This window comes from Rhopalosiphum padi, chromosome 4, assembly GCF_020882245.1.
Source record: "Rhopalosiphum padi isolate XX-2018 chromosome 4, ASM2088224v1, whole genome shotgun sequence".
In the NCBI taxonomy this organism is placed as follows: domain Eukaryota; kingdom Metazoa; phylum Arthropoda; class Insecta; order Hemiptera; family Aphididae; genus Rhopalosiphum; species Rhopalosiphum padi.
The window spans coordinates 9,760,731-9,786,079 of NC_083600.1; the positions used below are offsets into that span (position 1 = coordinate 9,760,731).

The 25,349-nt window shown below is 26.9% G+C and overlaps 3 protein-coding genes across 3 annotated transcripts; 2 read left to right on the plus strand and 1 right to left on the minus strand.

Annotated features, from left to right (window-relative positions):
- The first annotated feature begins 471 nt into the window (after positions 1-471).
- On the plus strand, positions 472-16,803 carry LOC132931055 (DNA-directed RNA polymerase II subunit RPB1-like). The gene is made up of 27 exons (XM_060997251.1): positions 472-947; positions 1,040-1,172; positions 1,238-1,374; positions 1,478-1,633; positions 1,710-2,003; positions 2,068-2,228; positions 2,940-3,161; positions 3,343-3,600; positions 3,668-3,878; positions 7,837-8,046; positions 9,311-9,479; positions 9,546-9,844; positions 9,910-10,132; positions 10,481-10,942; positions 11,447-11,652; positions 11,753-11,887; positions 11,947-12,238; positions 12,303-12,538; positions 12,673-12,876; positions 12,942-13,126; positions 13,219-13,337; positions 14,095-14,280; positions 14,347-14,734; positions 14,824-14,928; positions 15,035-15,118; positions 16,031-16,351; positions 16,409-16,803. The coding sequence occupies exons 1-27, from the start codon at positions 870-872 to the stop codon at positions 16,521-16,523; spliced, it is 5,589 nt and encodes a 1,862-aa protein (XP_060853234.1). The 5' UTR covers positions 472-869; the 3' UTR covers positions 16,524-16,803.
- A 529-nt stretch (positions 16,804-17,332) lies between these two features.
- LOC132930177 (protein XRP2-like) lies at positions 17,333-22,499 on the plus strand. Its single transcript, XM_060995896.1, has 7 exons — positions 17,333-17,492; positions 17,900-18,109; positions 20,077-20,249; positions 20,451-20,586; positions 20,942-21,077; positions 21,349-21,501; positions 22,083-22,499. Exons 1-7 carry the CDS (start codon positions 17,434-17,436, stop codon positions 22,194-22,196), a joined length of 981 nt encoding a protein of 326 aa, XP_060851879.1. The 5' UTR covers positions 17,333-17,433; the 3' UTR covers positions 22,197-22,499.
- Positions 22,500-22,964: 465 nt separating this feature from the next.
- Positions 22,965-25,234, minus strand: LOC132930178 (vesicle transport through interaction with t-SNAREs homolog 1A). The gene is made up of 6 exons (XM_060995897.1): positions 24,863-25,234; positions 24,674-24,762; positions 24,539-24,597; positions 24,317-24,461; positions 24,030-24,232; positions 22,965-23,958 (listed from the first exon to the last, which is right to left on the minus strand). Exons 1-6 carry the CDS (start codon positions 24,868-24,870, stop codon positions 23,809-23,811), a joined length of 654 nt encoding a protein of 217 aa, XP_060851880.1. The 5' UTR covers positions 24,871-25,234; the 3' UTR covers positions 22,965-23,808.
- Positions 25,235-25,349: the final 115 nt, after the last annotated feature.

A 25,349-nucleotide genomic window follows, 5' to 3' on the forward strand; every position in this document is an offset into this window, starting at 1 on the left:
AAATTAAGCTTAGATAACTAAATAATATTAATTATTTTATAATTATTTAATATTAACAATAATACCTACTTTAATTAGAAATGGAAAACAAATAAATTTGAATTCGGAAATTGTATTATTATTCGATTGGTATTTTAGTTGCGATAAGATTTGTGTAATTTAACTAATTTTTTTCGTTTCGAAGTTGTTAGTTTAAAAATTTTAAATATTTTTTGATTCTTATCACTTTTGGAGAATAATTGAAGTATTATCGCCTCTTATGATATTAACCAATAAACGGCATCTTGTGTCCAAGTCACGAACTAAGATATATTAAGGTATATCTTAATTTATGGGTACCGTCATAGAACATTTATACCGTAAAACCCTATGGACAGTTCTTCCCCCGAGATTAGATCATGGAAGAAACGATAAAATAGAACCCCGAACATGGACCTCACGTCTGTTATATTTGTGTTTAGTGTTTACGGTGTTTACGCCATTTATGGTGCCATTGTGCCAACACCGTTGATATTCGAGTTATTTCGACGCGTTTATCGCGTGAACACTGACAAAAAACGATTTTCGTCCGCGTAATCGTAAAGATAATTGTCAATTGATATTATTTATTATCGTTCAACAGCCTTTGGAACTTAAAAAATTGGTTGTATTCACATGGTGGACGTTTAGACGCAGGACCGTGGACGGATTCACTTGTCGGCTTGTCAGTTTCTATCGCGTCCGCAATTGCGGACGGATTAAAGAGTTGTATATCAATTACTATTATTTTACACGTTATAAAAAATAAAATTAAGGTCTCGTGCCGCGCTACTTGTGAATATCGTTAATAATTCATGGATTGACACGAACGCTGAACAAACTCTATAATTATGGCTGCCAGTGATTCAAAGGCGCCAATCCGAACTGTCAAACGAGTGCAGTTCGGTATATTATCTGCGGATGAATGCGTTAGTATACACTCGAATTATAACACATATTATTATACTGATCATTTATAAATCAAAGTCTATAATATTTATTAACTATATTACCATTTTAGCGGCGCATGTCTGTTACCGAAGGGGGCATTCGTTTTGCAGAGACGATGGAAGGTGGACGCCCCAAGCTTGGTGGACTCATGGATCCCCGGCAAGGCGTTATCGATCGTTTCTCAAGATGTCAAACATGCGCAGGTTAGTGAAAGTGTTGCCTTGAATTGAATATTTTTTTTATTTTTATTCATTTAATGTAATTATAGGTAACATGACCGAATGTTGTGGACATTTTGGCCATATTGAACTGGCTAAACCAGTATTTCACATAGGATTTCTAACCAAAGCCATAAAAATTCTGCGTTGTGTTTGCTTTTACTGTTCCAAATTATTAGTTAGTCCTGTAAGTACAATGTATATTGAAGCATTTAAAGTATAATATTATATATTATACACTATATACTAAAATATATGCATTATTACTATTATATATATATTTTTCATAGACTCATCCCAAAGTAAAAGAAATTGTTATGAAATCAAAAGGACAACAAAGAAAACGTTTAGCTTTTGTTTATGACTTATGTAAGGGCAAAAATATTTGTGAAGGAGGTGATGAACTTGATATCAATAAAGATAATGTTAATGATTCAAATATGCCTGTAAGATTAATAATTAAGATGTAATACATTTATTTGTAATATAAAAATTTATTTACATTCTCCAATATTTAAATAGCCAAAAAAACAAGGTCATGGTGGTTGTGGTCGTTATCAACCAACTATAAGGCGTGTGGGTTTGGACTTAACGGCTGAATGGAAGCATGTCAATGAAGATTCCCAAGAGAAAAAAATACCACTTACAGCCGAAAGAGTTTATGAAATTTTAAAACACATTACTGATGAAGAAGTTGTGATTATGGGCATGGACCCAAAATTTGCACGTCCTGATTGGATGATACTAACAGTATTACCTGTTCCACCTTTACCTGTACGACCAGCAATTGTTATGTTTGGATCTATGAGAAATCAAGTAAGTTAACCTATGACATTAAAGTACTTACCTATACAATTCAAATTCTATTTTTGTGTTGTAGGATGATTTGACTCATAAACTGTCTGACATAATAAAATGTAATAATGAATTAATTCGTAATGAACAGTCTGGTGCCGCTACACATATTATAGCTGAAAATATTAGAATGTTACAATACCATGTAGCAACTTTGGTTGATAACGATAGTCCTGGCCTACCAAGGTAAGTTTAAAATTTATAATTTGTATACCTAATTTATTAAAATATAAAATAAATTTCCATGTTATTTAAATGCTTGTTTGAACAGTAAATTAATGTTTCATTTTGATCCAAAAAAACTTGATAAATTAATTTATATAATATGTTTAAAATTATTATGTATTATTAAATTTTAATAATTATAATGGTTATATTTTTTTTTAACAACTTAAACTTTTTGACTAGGTATTGTATTAAAGTATAGATGTGCCTTGCTGTACAATATTTAATTTACTTAATTGCTGATTTTCTTTATTTTAAATGGAAAAAAAATGAAAATGTATACATGTCAGTGGTACTTGGATCATTCATGTTTACGTGATAACAGTAGTCTTTCTTTTGGTATTTAGTAAAATAAAGTTGATATACTTTATATACAACAACAGAAGCCTGTATATACTCAACAGCAGTAGTCATATCCATATTGTATAGTATATACTACAAACTTGAATTATTTTAAACATAATAGTATAGACAAATTTTCTGAACATTTTTGCATATTTCTGAATTCTAAAATCTATTGATTAAAATTATTATACATGTGGCACAAATACATTTTATTTGTATGCTTATGAAATTTTATTGAATATTTTTTCAATATTTTATTTTTAACCTTATACATTTTTATTTAAAACTTGTAGTATATAATTTATTATACTTTGTTTAAATTTTCAGAGCAATGCAAAAGTCTGGCAAGCCTTTAAAAGCAATTAAAGCTCGTTTAAAGGGTAAAGAAGGCAGAATTCGAGGAAACTTGATGGGAAAGCGTGTAGATTTCTCTGCTCGTACTGTTATTACACCTGATCCAAACTTACGAATTGATGAAGTTGGTGTACCCCGCACTATTGCTCAAAACATGACATTTCCAGAAATTGTTACTCCATTTAACATTGATCAGTAAGTATAAAAAAAAATAATACTTATGCTATAAAATTGAATGAACTAATTGTGAGCTCGTGGTTCCTTAAACATGATTTAAACTTATGATTGATCCATTAAATTTTAGTGAATTATTAATTTAATCAACTGTTTACGTAATTTATCATCAATTATATAAAATATATTTTGTATTTATTAGAATGTTAGAATTGGTTCGTCGTGGTAATTCACAGTATCCTGGAGCTAAGTACATTATACGTGATAATGGTGAAAGAATTGATTTACGTTTCCATCCCAAACCATCAGATTTACATCTGCAATGTGGTTATAAAGTCGAAAGACACATAAAAGATGGTGACTTAGTAGTTTTTAACAGACAGCCTACTTTACATAAAATGAGTATGATGGGTCATAGAGTCAGAGTCTTACCATGGTCTACATTTAGGATGAATTTAAGGTAAGTTAGTAAAATAACTAATATATAATAAAATATACTGAAAAACATTTTATTCATAACCAATTAGTTGTACATCTCCTTACAATGCTGATTTTGATGGTGATGAAATGAACCTTCATGTTCCTCAATCTATGGAAACAAGAGCTGAAGTAGAAAATATTCATATTACTCCTAGGCAAATTATTACTCCCCAAGCTAATAAACCTGTCATGGGAATTGTACAAGACACATTGACAGCTATCAGAAAAATGACAAAAAGAGATGTATTTATTGAGAAGGTAATTTATCTGATTATGTCATTATAATTTTTAAATTGTCATATTATACTCAATTTATAAAACTCAATTATTGTTAATAATAGCATTTTAATACTGTCTGCTATCGTTGGAAGAGAAATTAAAGGGTAATATATATTTAAAATAGCTTAGTCATTTTGAACCTTATATTTACCTAAGTTTCAAAATAATAACCTAAATTTGGGTATTTTATATAGTTTTATTTAATTGAACCAGTGCTTCTTAACAATAATTTTAATTTTCTTAAAATTACTGGTAAATTAATATAATCATAATTTTAAATAAATATAATAAAATACAAATTCATTTATATAATATTCAATTACTTGCTAAGCCAATGCTCATTAATAATATATTATTACAGGATTCTGATTTGAGGGCAATGTCAACAATAAAACATAATTTACAATATGAAAAATCAACTAAAAAATATAATAGGTTTCCACTAAATTGACTAATATGTATTTAAAAACAAATTCACTATTGTATACTTATGACAACTAATCTTCAGAAAAGCATGCATAAGAGGTTTTGGCTTAAAACATTTTTGTATAGAGAATAATTTTTTGATATCAACCGAAGTTATTGGTGCTTATTATTTCATATCTAAATTACTATTTTTTTTAAATTGTTATAGTTTTTTGTTTATCCTATCAAAACTTATTTGATTTGACTGATATTGCCCAAACTTTAAACAATAACATAATCAACATAGTGAAATGGCAGTTGATGAATTCTAACTGACAAACAATCTTGAATCTATAATTTGAGAAGACATTATATTATATTATATAATCTTTAAGTAAACACTTATTATATAAAAATATTTTTCCATCATAAAAAAAAGAATTTGTCTTTAAATTCAAACCCTAGTTATAACTTTTTATTCTCATCTCCAAAACATAGGTGAAATAACATTATATGTACATAATTTTTAAATACCTTAAAAAACATTTACTTAATATTAAAAGTATTTACTATAAATTAAATTGAGTATTCTTCTTAGAATAAGAAATAACCAGTGCTCAATAATAACCATTTGATTATCATCCCCCCCCCCAAAAAAAAATGTTTTCTTGAAATAAGATTGAATAGGTTTAAATGCCTATTATATTTAAAACTTGTATAAAATAACATATTTATACCCTACCCCCTTCCCCATTATTGGTAAATTAATATAATAGTGCATTATATATTCTTGAATACATTTTTTTATTTTATTAAATATTTTATTCTTAGTACACTTATTTATATATTAATTAAAGCTATAATAAATTTCTTTAACTTTTTTAAAATTTCAATTGATAACCTTTTTGAACAATGATCAGAAATTGTATTGTATTTATTAAAATTTCTAACAATTATTATTATATAATATTCAATAGTGATGGGTCGAACTGTTCGAATCTCGAACCGAACCGAACCCTTGATGTTCGGTTTGATTCGAAATTCGAACCAAACTATCAAACATCTTTGACTGTTCGAAAATCGAACTTGAAAATATTTGTCGAACCTGACTTACTGACCACGATAGTTCAGAAACCAAATATTTGTACAATTCTTCAAAATTTATTTAAAAAAAATAAAAATTGATAATCATTTTTTAGAAATAATTAGACTATTGGCGATAGAAAGTTATAAACTGTAACAGGCGCCTTATGTATCATTTATAATAATAATGATAAAAAATATTGAGTTCGACTTAAAATGATTCTAGGTTCGTTTCGGTTCGGTTCGGTAGAAAATATGAAGGTTCGGTTCGGTTCGAGTTCGAAAAAATAATTTAAAGTTCGGTTCAAGTTCGGTTCGATTTAAAAAATCAGAGTTCGACCCATCACTAATATTCAATTAATTGTTAAACCAATGCTCGTTAATGATAGCAGGTATTACCTTCTACTATCATCTCCAAAACATTGGAAAAAAAAAATTAAAAGTTAACATTGGTTTTTTATTATTTAAAAACACCATAATTAATCTGAAACTTTAACAAAATTCACTTATATTTAAAGCATTAACTATAAACTACATTTAGTTATATTAAATAGTATTATTCTATTGATCCAGTACTCGTTAATAATAGTGTTAATATAATAATTTTACTATTATCTCCAAAATACTGGTAAATTAATATAATCAAGGTAAGATTTGTATATTCTTGATTAATTTTATTAATTAAATCAAATAGTTCATTCTTAGTACACTTATTAGATTTGAAAAATGTGATAGCGCATCTCATTTTATTAAATTATTTTATGATATTTTAATTTTTAGTTATGTAATATATTGTAATCTAAAAATTAAAAAAACCTTAACATATTTTAAAATTAAATTATTGTGAAAACTTGTCATACAACCATACCATAATATACTAATATTACAAAATTGGTCCTTCAGAATACATTTTGCTATGATCTACATTTGTAAACGCATGTGGATATTATGTCTTCTTAAGAAAGACGACAAAGAATGTGCCTTCTCAAATGTTATATTTTGAAAGTAGAATCAACTTTTATATATTTTCTTAATAGTTTTTTTCTAAACAAAATACTACTTTCTCATAAATTTAAATAAGTCTCTTGACCTTATTATGTATTTTTTTTATAAGTAATAATCACATATTGTTAAATATTTTAACATTTTACAATCAAAATTTTATTTGATATTCAGTATGTTTTTAAACCAATGCTCGTTAATGACAGCATTTCATAACTTTCTGCTATCATCTCCTAAACATTGGTAAAAAAAATAAAAGGTTAATATTATATGTGTTATCATTTTGAAATACTATGTCATGAATCTTTTACAAATATTTACTTTAATATTAAAAGTATTGAATTTAGTTTTATAGTTTGGTTTTCATTAAACCAGTGCTCGTTAATAATAGTATTGCTAATTATTTTACTATTATCTCCAAAACACTGGTAAATTAATTTAATCAAAAGTAATATATTCTTGGTTGATTTTTTAATAATAATCAAATATTACATTTTAAGTACAATTATTTATTATTTTAAATATTTTCTAAAGAAATCAAATACCTAATAAATTTTTATATTTTATTTAAATTGGAATTCTCTAATATGTAATATATTTATGTTTTTTATAAGTATTTTTATTATTACACTTGTCATGACAACCAAAACATAACAATAATTATATTGAATTTTGTTAATTGATTTTGCATTAGGTGATAAATCATAATTTTGACATCAGAATTTGTTTTGAATTATATTTGTACATTACAACAACAACTGCTAAAAAAAATCTTATTTATGATTCAATGCTTTTCATATCGAGAATAAAATATTTTTATTTCAATTTTACCCGATTTTTTATTCTACGTTTTGCCCCTATTCATATATTATATTATATTATATATATATATTAATATTTATATTAATTAACACGTTGACTGCCACATGGCCGTGACCATAAATGCATTTGGTTTTATATTATTAACTTTTCTATGGCGCTACAATAATGCACTAAAATAAGGACCGTGGCGTAGCGGGAATTATTACAATTTTTTTCTATTTTTTCAAATATTTGGGTATACAAATTTAGAATACATTGAAAAATATTCTTGGCGTAAAACAAATACCAATTTAATTTCTTTTAACAATATCAATGATTATTTTATTTTAAATTTTAGTAGTATTTTATATTTAATCATGTATAATTTCATCATTAGAAACTTTAATGTTTGGTAACTATATTTCGTTACTGAAAATATTAAGTTTGAAGTATAAAATTTAGTTTAAGAAATTTCAAATTTGTACTCATTAATTACCCAAAAATAATTATTTAGACTACCTCATTATTATGAGAAATGGTTGGGTTTAATTGAAATTATAATCTAACATGTTAAAAAAATTACACAACTAACAATAGTTTTAACATTTATACATATGATATAAATCTTATTATTTTATTTTTTTAGGAACAAATGATGAATTTATTAATGCATCTTCCCATCTGGGATGGAAAAATGCCAACTCCTTGTATTTTAAAACCAAAACCAATGTGGACAGGAAAACAACTTTTTTCTTTAATTATCCCTGGAAATGTTAACATGATACGAACTCACTCCACTCATCCTGATGAAGAGGATAATGGACCTTATAAATGGATATCACCTGGTGATACAAAGGTTTGTATTTATATTTCATTAATTTATATTAATGATTAAATAATAATTTTATCATTCATCTTTATTTAAATAATTTCAAATGGTTAAATTAGTAGGTGTATTTTTTTATATTAATTATGGTTCTAAATGTTTAATTGCACAAAAACTAAATTTAAGAAGACACCACCTGCATGTGTTATTTCTCATACAAGTACTTAACAAAGGAAATTGTATGCTCTGTTAATTTAAAATTAAGAGTGAATCGTCCCATTATGAAACTTGATGGTAAGTACATTATATGTATTTGTATGGTTGTTTTTAAAAGAATTACCAGCATTTTTAATTTATGCTATATTATATATGCATAAACTTGTTAAAATATTGAACTCTTGTAAAAAAAAACCAACACATAAACACAGATAATGTTCTTACCATCTACAAATATTGGTAAATTAATTCTTAGTACACTTATTTATATATTAATTAAAGCTATAATAAATTTCTTTAACTTTTTTAAAATTTCAATTGATAACCTTTTTGAACAATGATCAGAAATTGTATTGTATTTATTAAAATTTCTAACAATTATTATTATATAATATTCAATTAATTGTTAAACCAATGCTCGTTAATGATAGCAGGTATTACCTTCTACTATCATCTCCAAAACATTGGAAAAAAAAAATTAAAAGTTAACATTGGTTTTTTATTATTTTAAAACACCATAATTAATCTGAAACTTTAACAAAATTCACTTATATTTAAAGCATTAACTATAAACTACATTTAGTTATATTAAATAGTTTTATTCTATTGATCCAGTACTCGTTAATAATAGTGTTAATATAATAAATTTACTATTATCTCCAAAATACTGGTAAATTAATATAATCAAGGTAAGATTTGTATATTCTTGATTAATTTTATTAATTAAATCAAATAGTACATTCTTAGTACACTTATTAGATTTGAAAAATGTTATAGCGCATCTCATTTTATTAAATTATTTTATGATGTTTTAATGTCCAAGTGGGTTATGAGAGTAATACTTTCTACTATTATCTCTCTCTAAAAAATTAAAATAAACTTATGATTTTTATAGGCTTTTATTATTTTAAAATACCATGATTATTCTGAACCTTAATTAACTATTTGCCCAAATATTATAAGTATTAACTGCTAATTTAATTTAGTTATTTTATATAGTTTTGTTCTTTAATTCAATAAAATAAAGTCTTGATTTCATAATTGAATTTAGTAGTAATTGTTATTTGTATATTTTTAGGTTATGGTCGAGCATGGTGAGTTAGTGATGGGAATATTATGTAAAAAAACTTTAGGTACATCAGCGGGATCATTGCTTCACATATGTATGTTGGAATTGGGACATGAAGTATGTGGACGGTTCTATGGTAATATTCAAACTGTAGTTAATAACTGGCTTTTATATGAAGGTAATTTTTAAGTTATTTTATATCAAAATATATTGTTCAACATTAACTCATAATCTTTATATTAAGGCCATTCTATTGGTATCGGTGATACTATTGCTGATCCCCAAACTTATTTGGAGATTCAAAGAGCAATTAAAAAAGCCAAAGAAGATGTAATAGAGGTGATACAAAAAGCACATAATATGGATCTTGAGCCAACACCGGGTAACACTCTTCGTCAGACTTTTGAAAATCAAGTAAACAGAATTTTAAATGATGCTCGTGACAAAACTGGAGGTTCTGCTAAAAAATCTTTGACTGAATATAATAGCCTTAAAGCTATGGTTGTATCTGGTGCCAAAGGTTCAAACATTAACATTTCTCAGGTATATTATTTAATAATGCTTTTTTTGCTATTAATTAATATCTTATTATTTTTGTTTATATCTAGGTTATTGCTTGTGTAGGTCAACAGAACGTAGAAGGTAAACGAATACCATTTGGTTTTCGAAAACGTACATTGCCACATTTTATTAAAGATGATTATGGGCCCGAATCAAGAGGCTTTGTAGAAAACTCCTATCTAGCTGGATTAACACCTTCAGAATTTTACTTCCATGCTATGGGAGGTCGTGAAGGTCTTATTGATACTGCTGTGAAAACTGCTGAAACAGGTAACTGTGGAGTTAGTTTATTAAAAAAATCTTGTTAAACATATTCACTACAGATAATACCAAATAGCGTAAATTAACATTTTTTGGATAATATGCTAAATGACTCAAATTGCCATCATGTATGATGTGCTTAATTATTAAGTATACAATTTTTTGATTAGCATTAAGATTCAACTATTAAATTTTGTTAGCGCCTTCTATATGTATTATCATATTTTCACAAGTTGTGCATAAATATATCAATTTTTAAGATTTTCTTAAAACCAATTTATTTAATGTCATGAAAAGTATTTTCAAGTATGATACATAGCTCATTTGTTAAAATTATAATGACAATTTTTTTTCTAGGTTATATCCAGCGACGTTTGATCAAAGCTATGGAATCTGTTATGGTCCACTACGATGGAACTGTACGTAACTCTGTTGGCCAATTGATTCAATTACGTTATGGAGAAGATGGTCTTTGTGGAGAAGCAGTAGAATTCCAAAGTATTGCTACAATAGAACCATCACACAAGAAATTTGAAAATGAATTTAAATTTGATGTTTCAAATGAAAGACATATGAGAAAAATATTCACTGAAGATGTTTTAAAAGAGATGATGGGTAGTAACGATACTGTAGCTGAATTAGAAAAAGAGTGGGAACAATTAAATAATGACAGAGATACTTTAAGAGAAATATTCCCTTCGGGTGAAAGCAAAGTAGTATTACCTTGTAATCTGAAACGTATGATCTGGAATGTTCAAAAAATTTTTCACATTAATAAACGAGGACCAACAGACTTAAATCCTATAAAAGTTGTGAATGGTAAATTATTAATATATTTAAAATCTATAATATACAAAGCATTATTTTAACATGACACTAATTAGTTTTTTTTACAATTAAAAAGCTTTATTTAAAGGCCACAATTAATGTAGTTGTAGTATTAAAGTACCCAGCTACGAACAATAAAACTTTAATGCCACTGCTGCAATATGAAGACCTTAAAATGATTATTTAAATTAGGAGTCTTTGGTTTATGATTTCTTACCTTTAATTGAGGCCTGTACGTATAGTAGTATACATTAACAAGTACAGTCCTTAATATATAAAAAATAATAGGTGTCACTAACTAAAAAGTCCATAGACTCCTGATTTAAGTAAATACACTTAAGATTTTAAAAATCTTGTATAATTAAATTATTAAAATGTTTACAGACAATAAATAAAAATTTCATAATATATTTTGTGTTTTACAGTTATGTACTCAAAAATTAATCTAATTTTTATAATAAAATGCATTTATGATATTTTTGTTTGTGATTACAGGAGTTAAAAAGCTATTGGACAAATGTGTCATTGTAGCTGGTGAAGATGAGTTAAGCAAGAAAGCTAATAAAAATGCCACTTTATTGTTTCAATGTTTGGTACGTTCTACTTTGTGCACTAAATTAGTATCTGAAAATTTCCGTCTTTCTTCTGAAGCATTTGAGTGGTTAGTGGGTGAAATTGAAAACAGGTTTAAACAAGCTCAGGTTAGTATTTTAAAAAAATTCAATTTAATGTTATTATTGTTACTATTATTAATCCTTACAGTTAAGTATTTACACACATATAAATGTTTTGCTTTTTCAGGCACAACCTGGTGAGATGGTTGGAGCATTAGCTGCTCAAAGTTTAGGAGAACCTGCTACTCAAATGACACTGAATACTTTTCATTTTGCTGGTGTATCTTCTAAAAATGTAACCCTAGGAGTACCTAGATTAAAGGTAATAGTTTAATTATGACTATTATTAGCAGTAAATTAATGTTGTTATTTAACTTTTAGGAAATTATTAATATAAGTAAAAAGCCTAAAGCTCCATCACTCACTGTATTTTTAACTGGAGCAGCTGCTAGAGATGCGGAAAAGGCCAAAAATGTATTATGTCGCCTTGAGCATACAACATTGAGAAAAGTCACAGCAAACACAGCTATTTATTATGATCCTGATCCTCAAAATACAGTTATTAGAGAAGACCAAGAGTTTGTAAATGTATATTATGAAATGCCTGATTTTGATCCTTCGAGAATTTCTCCATGGTTATTGCGAATTGAATTGGATAGAAAAAGAATGACTGGTATTTAATAAAACTAAATTTGTGTTTTTATTGAAAGTAATTTATAATATATTATATATATTAGATAAAAAATTGACTATGGAAGCAATATCTGAAAAAATCAATGCTGGATTTGGTGACGATCTTAACTGTATATTTAATGATGACAACGCTGACAAGTTAATTCTACGTATACGTATAATGAATGGCGAAGATGGAAAAATGAATGGTGGTGATGATGAAGATACTGTTGATAAAATGGAAGATGATATGTTCCTGAGATGTATAGAAGCAAACATGTTATCTGATATGACTTTACAAGTGAGTATTTGCTTATTAAAAATAGTTAAAATATTAATAATATTAACTAATTTAATACTTTTATTAACTTTATTTTATGTATATCTTGTGTCTCAATTAATTATTATTATTATTATTATTATTGCAATTTATAGGGTATTGATTCTATTGGAAAAGTATATATGCATTTGCCACAAACAGATTCCAAAAAGAGAATAATTATCACGGATACTGGAGAGTTTAAGGCGATTGCTGATTGGTTATTAGAAACCGATGGTACAAGTTTGATGAAAGTGTTAAGTGAAAGAGATGTTGATCCTGTGAGAACATTCTCCAATGATATTTGTGAAATTTTTTCGGTAAATTTTATTCTTAAAATTAGATAAATAAAAAACCTTGATATTTATTATATCCTCAACTTCAGGTTTTGGGAATTGAAGCTGTACGTAAGTCAGTTGAAAAAGAAATGAATACCGTATTGCAGTTCTATGGCTTATACGTAAATTATCGTCATTTAGCGTTGTTGTGCGATGTTATGACAGCCAAAGGCCATTTAATGGCCATTACTAGACATGGTATTAATAGGCAAGATACAGGAGCGTTAATGAGGTAAATATTATATATTATTTATATATTTACTATTAATCAAATTTAGTTTAAAATTTAGATTTCTTAAAAATTTGATAATTCAATATTTGCAGATGTTCATTTGAAGAAACAGTTGATGTTTTATTAGATGCTGCTTCACATGCTGAAGTTGACCCAATGAGAGGTGTATCTGAAAACATTATTATGGGACAATTACCTAGAATGGGAACAGGTAAATTATTATATTTTTTTATTAAAAATGTATGGTAGTTATATCTGCATTAATAGTTTTCATACAACTTACATTACAAAGTATTTGTTTATCCCAAATTAACCTATTATCAAACTTAGGTAAAAAAATTATCTGTGTTCTCTCGTTGGTTTTTTACGATGTTTTAATATTTAAGTGAGTTATGACTATGAGTATGAAAAATATTTAAAAATGTTAATAATTTCATAACTCAAAAATTATAATATTGTAAAAAACCAACGAGAGAACACAGATAATGTTCTTACCTAAAGTTTGATAATAGGTCAATTCATTATAATATCAAAACTGAAAGCACATTATTGAAACTGGTAAACAAAAATTTACTACGTTGTACGTGCGTACTGTGTAAGACTGATACAACTCAAGCAAGTGTGGCGTCCTCTTAATTAATAATTTTTCGGCGTATAATTTTATTGTTTTTTGTGTATAACAATTTTTTACTTACAGTTTGTTAAAATTAAATTTTTAGAATGCAATAAATTGTAACATTTCTTTATTTACTTATTTAATTTATTTATTTAACAAAATATTTTATATGAATATTATAAGTATGTACAGCTTAACTAAATGGTTTTTGTTTTTTTAAAATAAAGAAATTAGTGTTTTAGGTTCTACAATTCTTTTACATTATTAATTGGTTTTCTGTTATGCATACTATACAGTATATACATGTGAATATAGTTTTTTAATAGAAATGTAAAATACTATTTTTTTATAGGTTGTTTTGATTTGCTTTTGGATGCTGAAAAAGCTAAAGATGGTATAGAAATACCTATGGATAATGGTTATATGGGTATGGGTGGTGGTGGCATGTTTATGGCTGCTGGTACACCTTCAATGTCACCAGCTATGACTCCGTGGGATCAAACATCCACACCAATTTATCAAAATAGTTGGTCATCAAGTATGAAATTTAAAATAATATAGTTTTTTTGGAACATTTTTTATGATTATAAAAAACTGTATTTAGGTTTGGAAACTGGTATGACTCCCGGAGGGCCAGGTTTTTCACCAGCAGGATCAAGTGAAGCTAGTGGAACATCTCCATTCTGGATGTCTTCTGGAGGAACTCCGGGTAGTCCTGGATCTCCAGGCATGGCCACGAGTCCATATGTGCCTAGCCCTAGTTCCATGTCACCAAACTATAATTATCCTTCTAGCCCACAGTTTGGATCTTTGTCACCTTCAATGACTCCAACTAATTATTCACCAACAAGTCCACAATATTCTGCTACACAACAAAACACTCCAAAATATTCTTCCATGTCTCCAAAATACAATTATTCTCCAACGAGCCCGTCATATTCACCAACTAGCCCTTCTTACTCTCACACTTCATATTCTCCGACAAGTCCTTCGTACGTATTTTTAAAATAACATTCAGTTTAGATTAACATTAATCAATAAACATAACAAATTTTAACTTTTTATAATTTTCTGTGTCTAGCTATAGCCCAACATCTCCGTCATACAGCCCTACGTCTCCATCTTACAGTCCGACATCTCCATCGTATAGCCCAACGTCTCCATCATATAGCCCAACATCCCCGTCGTAAGTACAGTTTATAATTAAAATAAAAGAAATACTTATAGGTTTTAAAATCATCTATATTTAATTTAAACATGATGTGCTTAAATTGTTGTTAATTATTTTACAGGTACAGCCCTACCAGTCCTTCATACAGCCCTACTTCTCCATCATATAGTCCAACATCTCCATCATACAGTCCAACTTCACCATCGTAAGTACCTTTAAAGAAGATTTAATTATATTTATTTTAAAAAAAATTTACTAAAACTCATAACTAGGGCTCGGAAGTTGATGACCTTAAAAAATTACAAATATTTATTTTAAATTAATAAAAATATATATTTTTTAATTGTACTCTATTTTACTATAAAATTCTATATAAATTTATAAAAGCTTATAAATTACTCAAAATATAACAAAAAATTTCCTTTAAAATAAAATAAAAAAAAATTCTCGAAAATATTACAAAAAATAATAAAATTTAGGTATAATATTATTCACTACAACACGACAACGACGACTGTAATGGGTGAGATAAAATCGGATAGGTAGTAGGTACTAATCTTAATCCGTGGTAATTTCAAAGTTTTAAGTATGTTATCGGCATGATGGTCGACAAGAAACGATAAGAAGTGAACTAATATGAAATCAGTAAAAATGTGGGAAAATGACCTAAAAATGTCAAAAAATAACTTAAAAAGTAATAAACACCAACAAATGCAAAATAAAAATAGTTGTTCAGATTCACATGCTAATGAAACACATTTGTAGCTAGGAGAGTATCGTCTAAAAAGTTCCAAAAAAAAAAATGCAAAATACATCAACTTCCGAGCCTTACTCATAACCCAAAATTGAGTTAATTTTTTTACATATAAAACATGTATAACTATTCTAATTAATTTAGTGTGAATCTTTAGTTATATTTATTCACTTATTGGAAATGTATAATATATTATTATAATATTATGTATTGTAATATTTATAAAAATTAAAATATTGATTTAATTTGAAATATTGTTGGATTGAATATTTCTTATTTGACATACCCAATGTTTTATATTTTATATTTCTTATATTTTTTTATTAAAGACATAAATTAAAATATAATAACCATCTTTAACAGGTATAGCCCCACATCGCCATCTTATAGTCCGACGTCACCTTCATACAGTCCGAGCTCTCCACAATATGCAGCATCTTCCCCATCATATACACCCAGTGCTACATCTGGGACCAGTAATTACAAATATTCGCCCACTTCGCCATCAGTTGCTGTTAGTCCTACTTACTCTCCTACCAGTCCAATGTACTCACCTTCAAACGCTTCTTACTCTCCATCTTCTCTACAACATACGCCAAATGCTGGAGGTACACAATACAATCAGTCATATAGTCCCAGTTCGCCTGTTTATTCACCTACCAATTTTTCGATGGCGAGTCCAAGGTAAGCCAAATAATTTTCTTACTCAATAGCCTGTTGTCTCTAAACATTTTTTTTTAGGTATTCCCCTACTTCACCAACTTATTCACCTGGTGTTGGAAGTCCACATTATTCACCATCGTCGCCCAGTTATTCACCAACGTCTCCAAATTATAGTGGACCAGACGAGCCTTAAGAAACCCATTTTATTATATTTTTTGTTTTTATAGGACAGAGGGTATACAGTAACTTTAATGTGAATAAAATTTATTTTACTTTTTAAGATGTACTGTAATCTTATATATTTTTTATGTATAATTGAAATTACTTTTTAATAGCTATTATTAAATTGTTTACTTTATTGAACAACTATTTAATATGTTAGATAATTTTTTTTTTAATTGGTACATATATTTTTATTATTTGGATAATTAATAAGATTTATTTCAATGAATTACATTTTTTTTTTATTCTCATATTTTTTTTTTTTTTACTTACCAGTCTACTATCCTTGATACTTTTACTCTTTTTTTTTTTTTTTGCGATGCTATCGTCTATATCTGTAGAGATAAATTGGTTAATAAAACAAACACTCAATTTATTCAAACCTTAACTTGATTACAAGGTTAGGTTATTTTATAAAGAAAATTATATTAAATTGAAATAAACTATACTGATCTGGACTTAAAGAACTATGAATTCTTCATATTCACATTAGTAGTTTCAGAAATGTGCTTCATAAATTTTGATTTTTAAATAAAATTTTTTTCATAAGGTAAGGTGTTTTATTTTTATATGAAAATCATTCAGATAGTTATTATTACAATATTAATATATACATATTAGTATATTATAGCAATATAGCTATTTTTAAACGTTAGAATTAATTTTTTGGTGATAGCATTGTTATTAACTTTATCAAACATCATACAATAATATATTGTTTTTAATATTATTATTTGAATAATGGTATTGAATAAAACTTGTGTTGATACACAATGAAAATGAATGGTTTAATTATGCGTAAACTAAAGTTACCATGGAAACAAATATTTGTATACATTGTATTAAAACCAGAGAACTGAAAATTCAACATTAGCGCAAAAATGGGATGTTTCTGTTGCAAAACTTCTGTCAAAGAGCCAAAAAAACTGGTATACTCATGGTAACTATAATCATACTTTGTGTTTAATAATAATTGTGCTTGGACTTGAGATAAGTATGATTTGGTAAACATTTAAACTTGAAATTCCAAAGTCCTGTTCTTTCAGTTAATCTGATAAGTCAATCATGAATTATACAATAAATAATTTCACATACTCATGTCCAAATCCAATAATCATTTAATGACAGCTTTATACCTTACATTTAAATGTAATTAAAAAATTAAGAACTAATTAACCATAATTAATATTAGTGCTGACTTAAGAGTATTTAATTCTAAGCAAATTCAAGCCTATTCCCGCTTCTAAATCGCAATATCATCCTTGATTCAAATTCTATACTAGTCAAGGACTAACACTTACAACTGGTTTTTACATTTCATGGTCACTTGATTTATTGGGTTTTTAGGGTTGAAAGAAAACACTTGGACCCTGCGGATTATGTGATGGAAAATTTAAACGGTTGTACTGCTTATAAGTCTCCAGGATCAATTGGCGGCCAACAATTTGTTATTCGTAATTGCCAGGACTCCAATATTTACTTGCTGGACCATACTGGTTCAGTAACTGTAGATGATTGTCAAAGATGCACAATTGTAGTAGGACCAACCAAACAAAGGTAAAAATAAAAAAAATTATTTACGTTGATAGTACCAAGCAAATGATAGACAGAGATATGGGTAGATATGTGTTTTTTGTCACTTACAACTTTATGAGTCCATATTCATAATATCACTTTTCTTGATTTGGTGAAAAATAAATTAATAGATTTATTTACATAGTAGATATTTAATTTTTAAATTGTTTTAACAAGTGAAACCGTATTTTTAATTTTATATTCCAAGTCTCGAGGACGAGTTTCTTTCTGTACACTACTTCTAAAGTAGCTGAGAGTTACTGTAAGCATTCTTCACTTAACCCATCAAACCCTGTAAATTGTTTTTAGTTTATTATACTTATATAACTTAAATAAAAAATTAAGAAATACATAAACAGTTTCACCAAAATAAGTATTCTGCTTCAGAATATGATATTAATGTTTAAAATAGTAGAAAATCTCTTGTATCCGTTGTACCTATCAATTACTGTCAACTCCTAATTTATATTATAAAAATAAAGACATTCAACAGTTTGAAATTTATTATTTATACAAAATAGAAATGTTACCACAAACCAGATCACCAGATTAGGTTAAAAATTAGAATATTAAAATAATACATTAATTATAGCTGTGTATGTTCTAATTAAAAACATTTTAAAATTTAGTTTGAAGATACCTACTTTTTATAATAAGTGAAATATAAAATAATATGAATTAGGGAAACCGTGAATTTTTATGCAAAACTAATTGTTGACAAAATTAATTTTCTTATTTTGTTAAAATTCAATTGTACTTTCAATACACTCAATAACTACCACACCGTAAATACTTATAAATACTATATTAAGTTTTCGTGGAAGGACTAATTTTTTCCAAATAATTGTATTAGTCTATATAAATGTAAAATAGAAATCTTTGTCATGCGTGTTTTCTGAAACTACAAAGCCAATTTTTTTTTTTTTAATGAAAGTACATTACTGAGCAGATTTTATATCTATTTCTAATTCTGTAAGTTAATGCAAAATCAAGTTCTTAATTTTTTAAATAATCGGCAAATGCACACTTTAAGGTATTTTTTTCATCTGTTACTAATTATTATTTATTCGTTATTATTAGAAATTAATATTTTAATAAATAGTTGATGTATCAAGTCAAACAGTATAAAACTTTGGTTTTCATTATTTTTGGTTCACACTATTGAAACTTTATGAGTTGTTGGTTTTTGGTCCAGAATGAAAAGTAAATCAAATTTGGGTTGTAAAACAAAAGAAAAAAAGGAAAATAATTTTAATTATTCAACTAAATTTAAACGGACGCATTTTATACAGGCAACGAAAGGAGTGTGCAGGGATAGTTAGTATAATATAATTTTTAATATGTGTACATGTCTTCAGTCTTGCTATTTATAGAAAGTTTTTAGTTTTTTTTTCACACGTATTATACTAATACAATGTTTGCAAATAAAAATGTTATTTGCAGAGTCATATATTTTTTTTAATAAGTATTCAGTCTACATAATTATAAAATAATATTACAATTTCTTTTCTAACGATATATTGTTTTCTCATAAATTGTAATTATAAACAGACTAATTACATATTTATAATTGTATAATGAATAAATAATTATCAATAAGAATATAAATCCCAATATTCTGTTAATTATCTGAACTAAAAAAATGATTAAATAAGTTCAAATTTTGTTAAATTAGTAATTTAACAATTTTTGAAGATTTCTATAAATGGACAACCTCCCTCATAAAGATGTCAAGTTAAAATCTATTTTTATATTGCTGTGTACAACTATACACATGTAATCATAATTACTTAATGTCTTCTTTTAAAATACCCACAGATGGTAAGTAATCTAAATAAATAATGTGACAAAATATGAAAATTGTGTCTTATGACTTATACTATTGTGACATTAAAAAAATCAATCCCATGTACGTTTCATAAGCATTGTATTTGATCATTATTATTCAGCGTTTTTGTGAGGGATACAATCAATTCAACAGTGGTAGTTGCCTGTGGTCAGTTTAGAGTTCGTGACTGCGCATCTTTAAAGATTTCACTGTTTTGCTCCACTCAGCCTGTGATCGAATCTAGTCGAGAATTACAATTTAGTTGTTACCAGTTCTATTATAACCAATTAGCTGGTAAGTAATTATTAGTTGATACATTTTGTATAGGTACCTATCAAAAAAAATATAAAAACAATAGATGTAATAGGTATAGGTTACCTTACCTATATCATCAATATGACAATGGTAGTTCATCATCAGTCATTCATATCTACTGTAACATCTGTAACTAACCACTCTTAACTATTATAAAAAGTATTTTTGCCCTTCAATTAGATCAATTTGTCAAAGCTGATCTTAATATATGGAATAACAACTGGAGAACTGTGTACGATTATACATGGAATGAAGGTGACAACTGGACTGTGAATGAAGAGCCTATCGTCGTCGAGTTATCTGATCAATTAAATAAGTAAGTTGTTTTTATCATATTGATAGATCTCAAAAGTTTAAAGATCAAAGAAACAAATCAAATGCGGTATAAATTTGATTTTTTTTTTTAGGTACTTATATAGCTCATGGTCTATAATTAAAATTATTTATTTTAATTTAATTTATATTATCTACTGATGATTAATAGATTAAAAAATTTCAAATCAAAACCATCTTAAGTTAACATTTAACTTGACTAATATCTAACTATAGTAGTTCTAAAACTATTTCTATTCAAACAGGGAATCTTTTTTGTCCTATGGTCTACAGATTATAAATATATTTGTTCATAATATTTAAGGTTCTAAGACTTATGTTGTTATATTGTTTATTAGGTATGGAATTACAAGTGAATCTAAAAAATCAATTGTACCTCTCACCAAATGTAATCAACAGTCTGGAGAAAATTGCTTTGTCGCTTTTGGATGTGGAATTGAAGCTTCACGATTTGTACAAGCTTTACAGTCGCATGTAATATAAATGTAGTTTAACTACTAGAAGGATACTTTAATAAATTATAAGTTATATAAATATTAAATCTAATGACTTATTAGTTATTAGTAATAAAGACATTAGTATGTTTTGCTTGAGATCACTGATAGTATTGATTTTATTTTTATTTTTATTTAATTTACCATAATCTATACAAATGTATACAGTCCATAAATCACCTAACTACCTAAGTATAGTCTAATCAAATTTACAAGAAATATTTTATTAAAAAGTGACTGTTGTTTTTCAGGAAACAGATTTATTGTTAATCAAATGCAATTATAGTGATGGCAAAGATACAAAAGTGTTCCAAGAACGAGCCAAATTATTTGGAACTAAAAAAGTTGAAAGAATAATAGGGCTACAAATACAGGGCCCACATGCTATAAACAAATGTTTGGCGGTAAGATCTACTATAAAAAATAAATAAAAATCAGGCCTGGATTAAGGGGGGGAGGTATGCTCTGGGCCCACCATGGATATCAAAAGACAGTAGTATTCTGGCGATTGGCTCCTATAATAAAATAATATTATGTTAACATCTATTTTTAGCATGATTATTATGGTCAAAAATGGAAATACCATCTATTACGATTATTGAAACATTATTGCTACTTATTAACAATTTAAAAAGTATTGGGCATTAAAAAACCTTCATGTAATGACACAAAAGATAATATTAGATATTTGAAAGCTTTTCAATGAAATAAATGAATTACTCTCTTTCCCTAATTTGTATACTGCAATCAAAATATATCTAATTATACCTATTGTAAATTGTTCTCTAAACTAGTTTGTATAAAAAATAAAAACAGAACCTCTTAATCCGGGATTGAACATTTTTAGGAGTATTTGTGTATTACATTGTTTCCAACAACTGACTATCCTAAATCTTACACTGAATGAGCCTCACATAGGCACATAGTCATAGATAAAGTATCTACATTACAGTTTTAATTTTATTTATAAAACTTTTTTTAATAGATTTTAGCCAATGATTTTCCTCAATTCACAACAATGATCAGTACAACAGACACCGAAGCCAAAGAACTAATTAAAATGTTTTTCCACACTTTTGAGAGTGAATTTCAACCCTAATGGTTAAATTATTTAAAAATTAATTTCATTTCATTTTTATGTACCTATTCCATTATCTTGATATAATATTAATATTATTTAAAGACATCATTGTAAGTTTTTTTTCAGAAATTGTTTAGTAACAAATTTTAAATGAATGAAAAATGTTTATTTAAGCATAATGATTTATGCATTTTATATAATTTAATTAGTGTATATTCATTTCAATTTTTCAGACTTAGTATATTTTAAAAAATGTCTTGTTTATAAAATATGAATTTATTTTTAGGTAAGAATTTAAATAAATATATAATTTTTGTTTAATGATTTCATAATTTTAATTCTACATTTTTGATTTTTAATTTTCATACAAATTAATTTATATGTTTATAAATATAAATGCTTAAAAAAAAGAAATTCATGCATAATCACATTTTTATATTTTTGAGGGTATGTCATATCAATTTGTCTAAATATTGTCTCAAAACAATTTAATATATATACTAATATGTCAAACCCTCAAAAATATTATCCACCATAATTTATGTATAGTTACTGAAGTCAAAATAAATTATTTATGTGGATTTTATTTATATTGTGTCGGGGGAGACAACAAATATTACATAGACATCCTCTTAAGATTTGTTTAGGAAAAATCTATTTTCACGATTTTGATGAAAAGACCATGTCAAAAAGGCGATTAAACCACCAAGTATATAATGGTAAAGTTATAGAAAATAGGTAATGATGGCTGAAACCCACAAAATGAAAAATTTTTAAAATAGCAAATTAATGTATACTGAACGATAGTCATAATATTATTTATTTCAGCAATCCTCCAAAAAATAAACCTAGATTGTGGTTTATTATTGAAGAATAAAGAAAATAATCCAATAAAAGTTGATATTAAACAATTCAGAATAATTAGTTTTAACAGGCAGACAAAAAAAAATATATAATTTCAAATTTGTTTATAAGCACATAAATAAAATACATTATGGATTGACTTAAGAGGCCGCCACACTTGCATGTGTTATTTCTGTCTTACAAAAAATCAGAAAATTTTACTTTTGCAATAATCATTTTTAATTATAACATTAAAGTGAATTAATCTATTACAAATTTAAAGATAATATCTTAGAGAATCGTATTAAAATTAAATTATTAAGCAATTTAAGAGCATTTTAAAACCAATTGTTTTGTGAAATTTAAAATGATCATAATTTGTTTTAAGATAAAAATATAAATAAAAGCCTCTTAAGATTTGATCTTTAATCTTAGTTTAAATTACATAATATTTATCAATTCACTCAAATTTTTAAAGTAACATAGTAAAGTGAATTATTGTAAACATAATGTTTGCTATGTAGTACATTTATAAGACAAAAATAATGCATGTGGGTGTGGTATTCCCTTAATAATAATTGTAGATGTTATCATTTTAAATCTATTGAGTTAATAATATAGATTTTTATTCGTTACGAAAGTATTTAAATATTTTATGTTTTAAAGATAGTTGTTCAGAAATAACTGTTAAAAGTATTTCAAGTATAAATAATAACAAATACATTGTAAATTTAAAAAGACAATAACAAAACTAAAACAAGTTAACCCATGAAATAGGAATTAATATTTAAAGGAATGTGTGGTACAATGCAAAAACCAAAAGAAAACAAAATGCTGCCATGACACCAAAGAGTATGATTTTGTGTTGTCTGGAACGTACAATTATGGCATTCATCATTCGAGTGCTTCTACCCAGGTCTGCATTTGCATCTCTGAGCTGCAAAAGTATAAATCAAGTATGAAAAATATATTAATTATAAACAAATGTCAAGTAATGAACTAAGTTACCCTATTAAAAGAGTTATGCATAGTTTCTCGTTGACGATTTAAATCTGTCAGTATTTGAGAACCAATTTCTTCAGTCTCAACAGCAATACGATAAGTATTATCCAATTGTATTCCTGATTGGTTAAGACGTTCAGACGTATATAGTAACCTCTGTTTTTGTTCGGAAGTTATATCTTCACTTTCAGCAAAATGATTATCATCTTCTATAGTATTTAATTTAAATAAACAATTAGAATGAAGCAAAAACAAATTTTGCTTAGTGCCTACCTATTTACTATGTAATATACCTAAATCAATGTTGACCGTACATTTTGCCCGGGCAAACTCCTTGGCTAATCTGTGGAGTTCAGCCCTGTAACTAGCTACTCGATTGTGCAGTTTGGCGCGTATAGACACGTCAGATTCTTTGACCGACAAGTCCATTTGTTCCAACTTAAAAAATATTGAATATAAGTAAAAATACCATAATAAAGGTTATCATTATTTATTTATTTGAAATTTGTACTAACCAAATCATGTACCTCATCGAGGTTTCGTTCGATTTCTTTGATGTACTCATTTCTATCGTCTGTTTGTAAAAAAAAATTATTGTCAAGACAAAACTCCGCCTCTATAAGTTTTTGTTTTATGTAGTTATTACTCACTGCCAGCTATATGACCAAGTCGGCTGATTTTTGATGTGATCTCGGCACTGGTCACACCAAACTGCTGTTCGTAATCGGCTAATAATTTGCTGTAAAGTATAATATTTTGTTGAATAAAATTGAAGGTATTGCACTTAACAAAAAAAAAATCAATCATGTCCAGCAATGCGAATTAACGGGTTTACTTACTTTTCCATCTGCAGGATATCAACAGATGTGGCTTAAATTAACTGCATCGCTGTCCAGGAATTTGAGGACACGACAATGAATGTATGAAAATATGAAATATATCTGGCTGAGACTTCAACTTGAACCCCTATCGCAGCAGGTGGTCGGAAGTTAAGTAAAATAAAATTTAAAAACACACAACAAATTATGCCCGCTACAACTGGAAAATGGAATGGTGTACATCAGGGTTTAAGACTTTAGATACAGACTACGCTTTAATCATGGTCGTGGTGTTGTAAACTTGTAGTTGGCAGTTTTGTAGTTTGTACTGTTGTCTGTTGTAGTGTTTCAGTTGTTATTCAATATTGTACTTTCGAACTTTTCTTTATCACTTTGTAATCAATATAAAGTGACGTCATCAAACGAACCACGTCGTATCACAAAAAAAAATAGAATTGACATAAATCAGCTGCTGCGGCTATCATGCCGTATGCGATCTACCCATTGA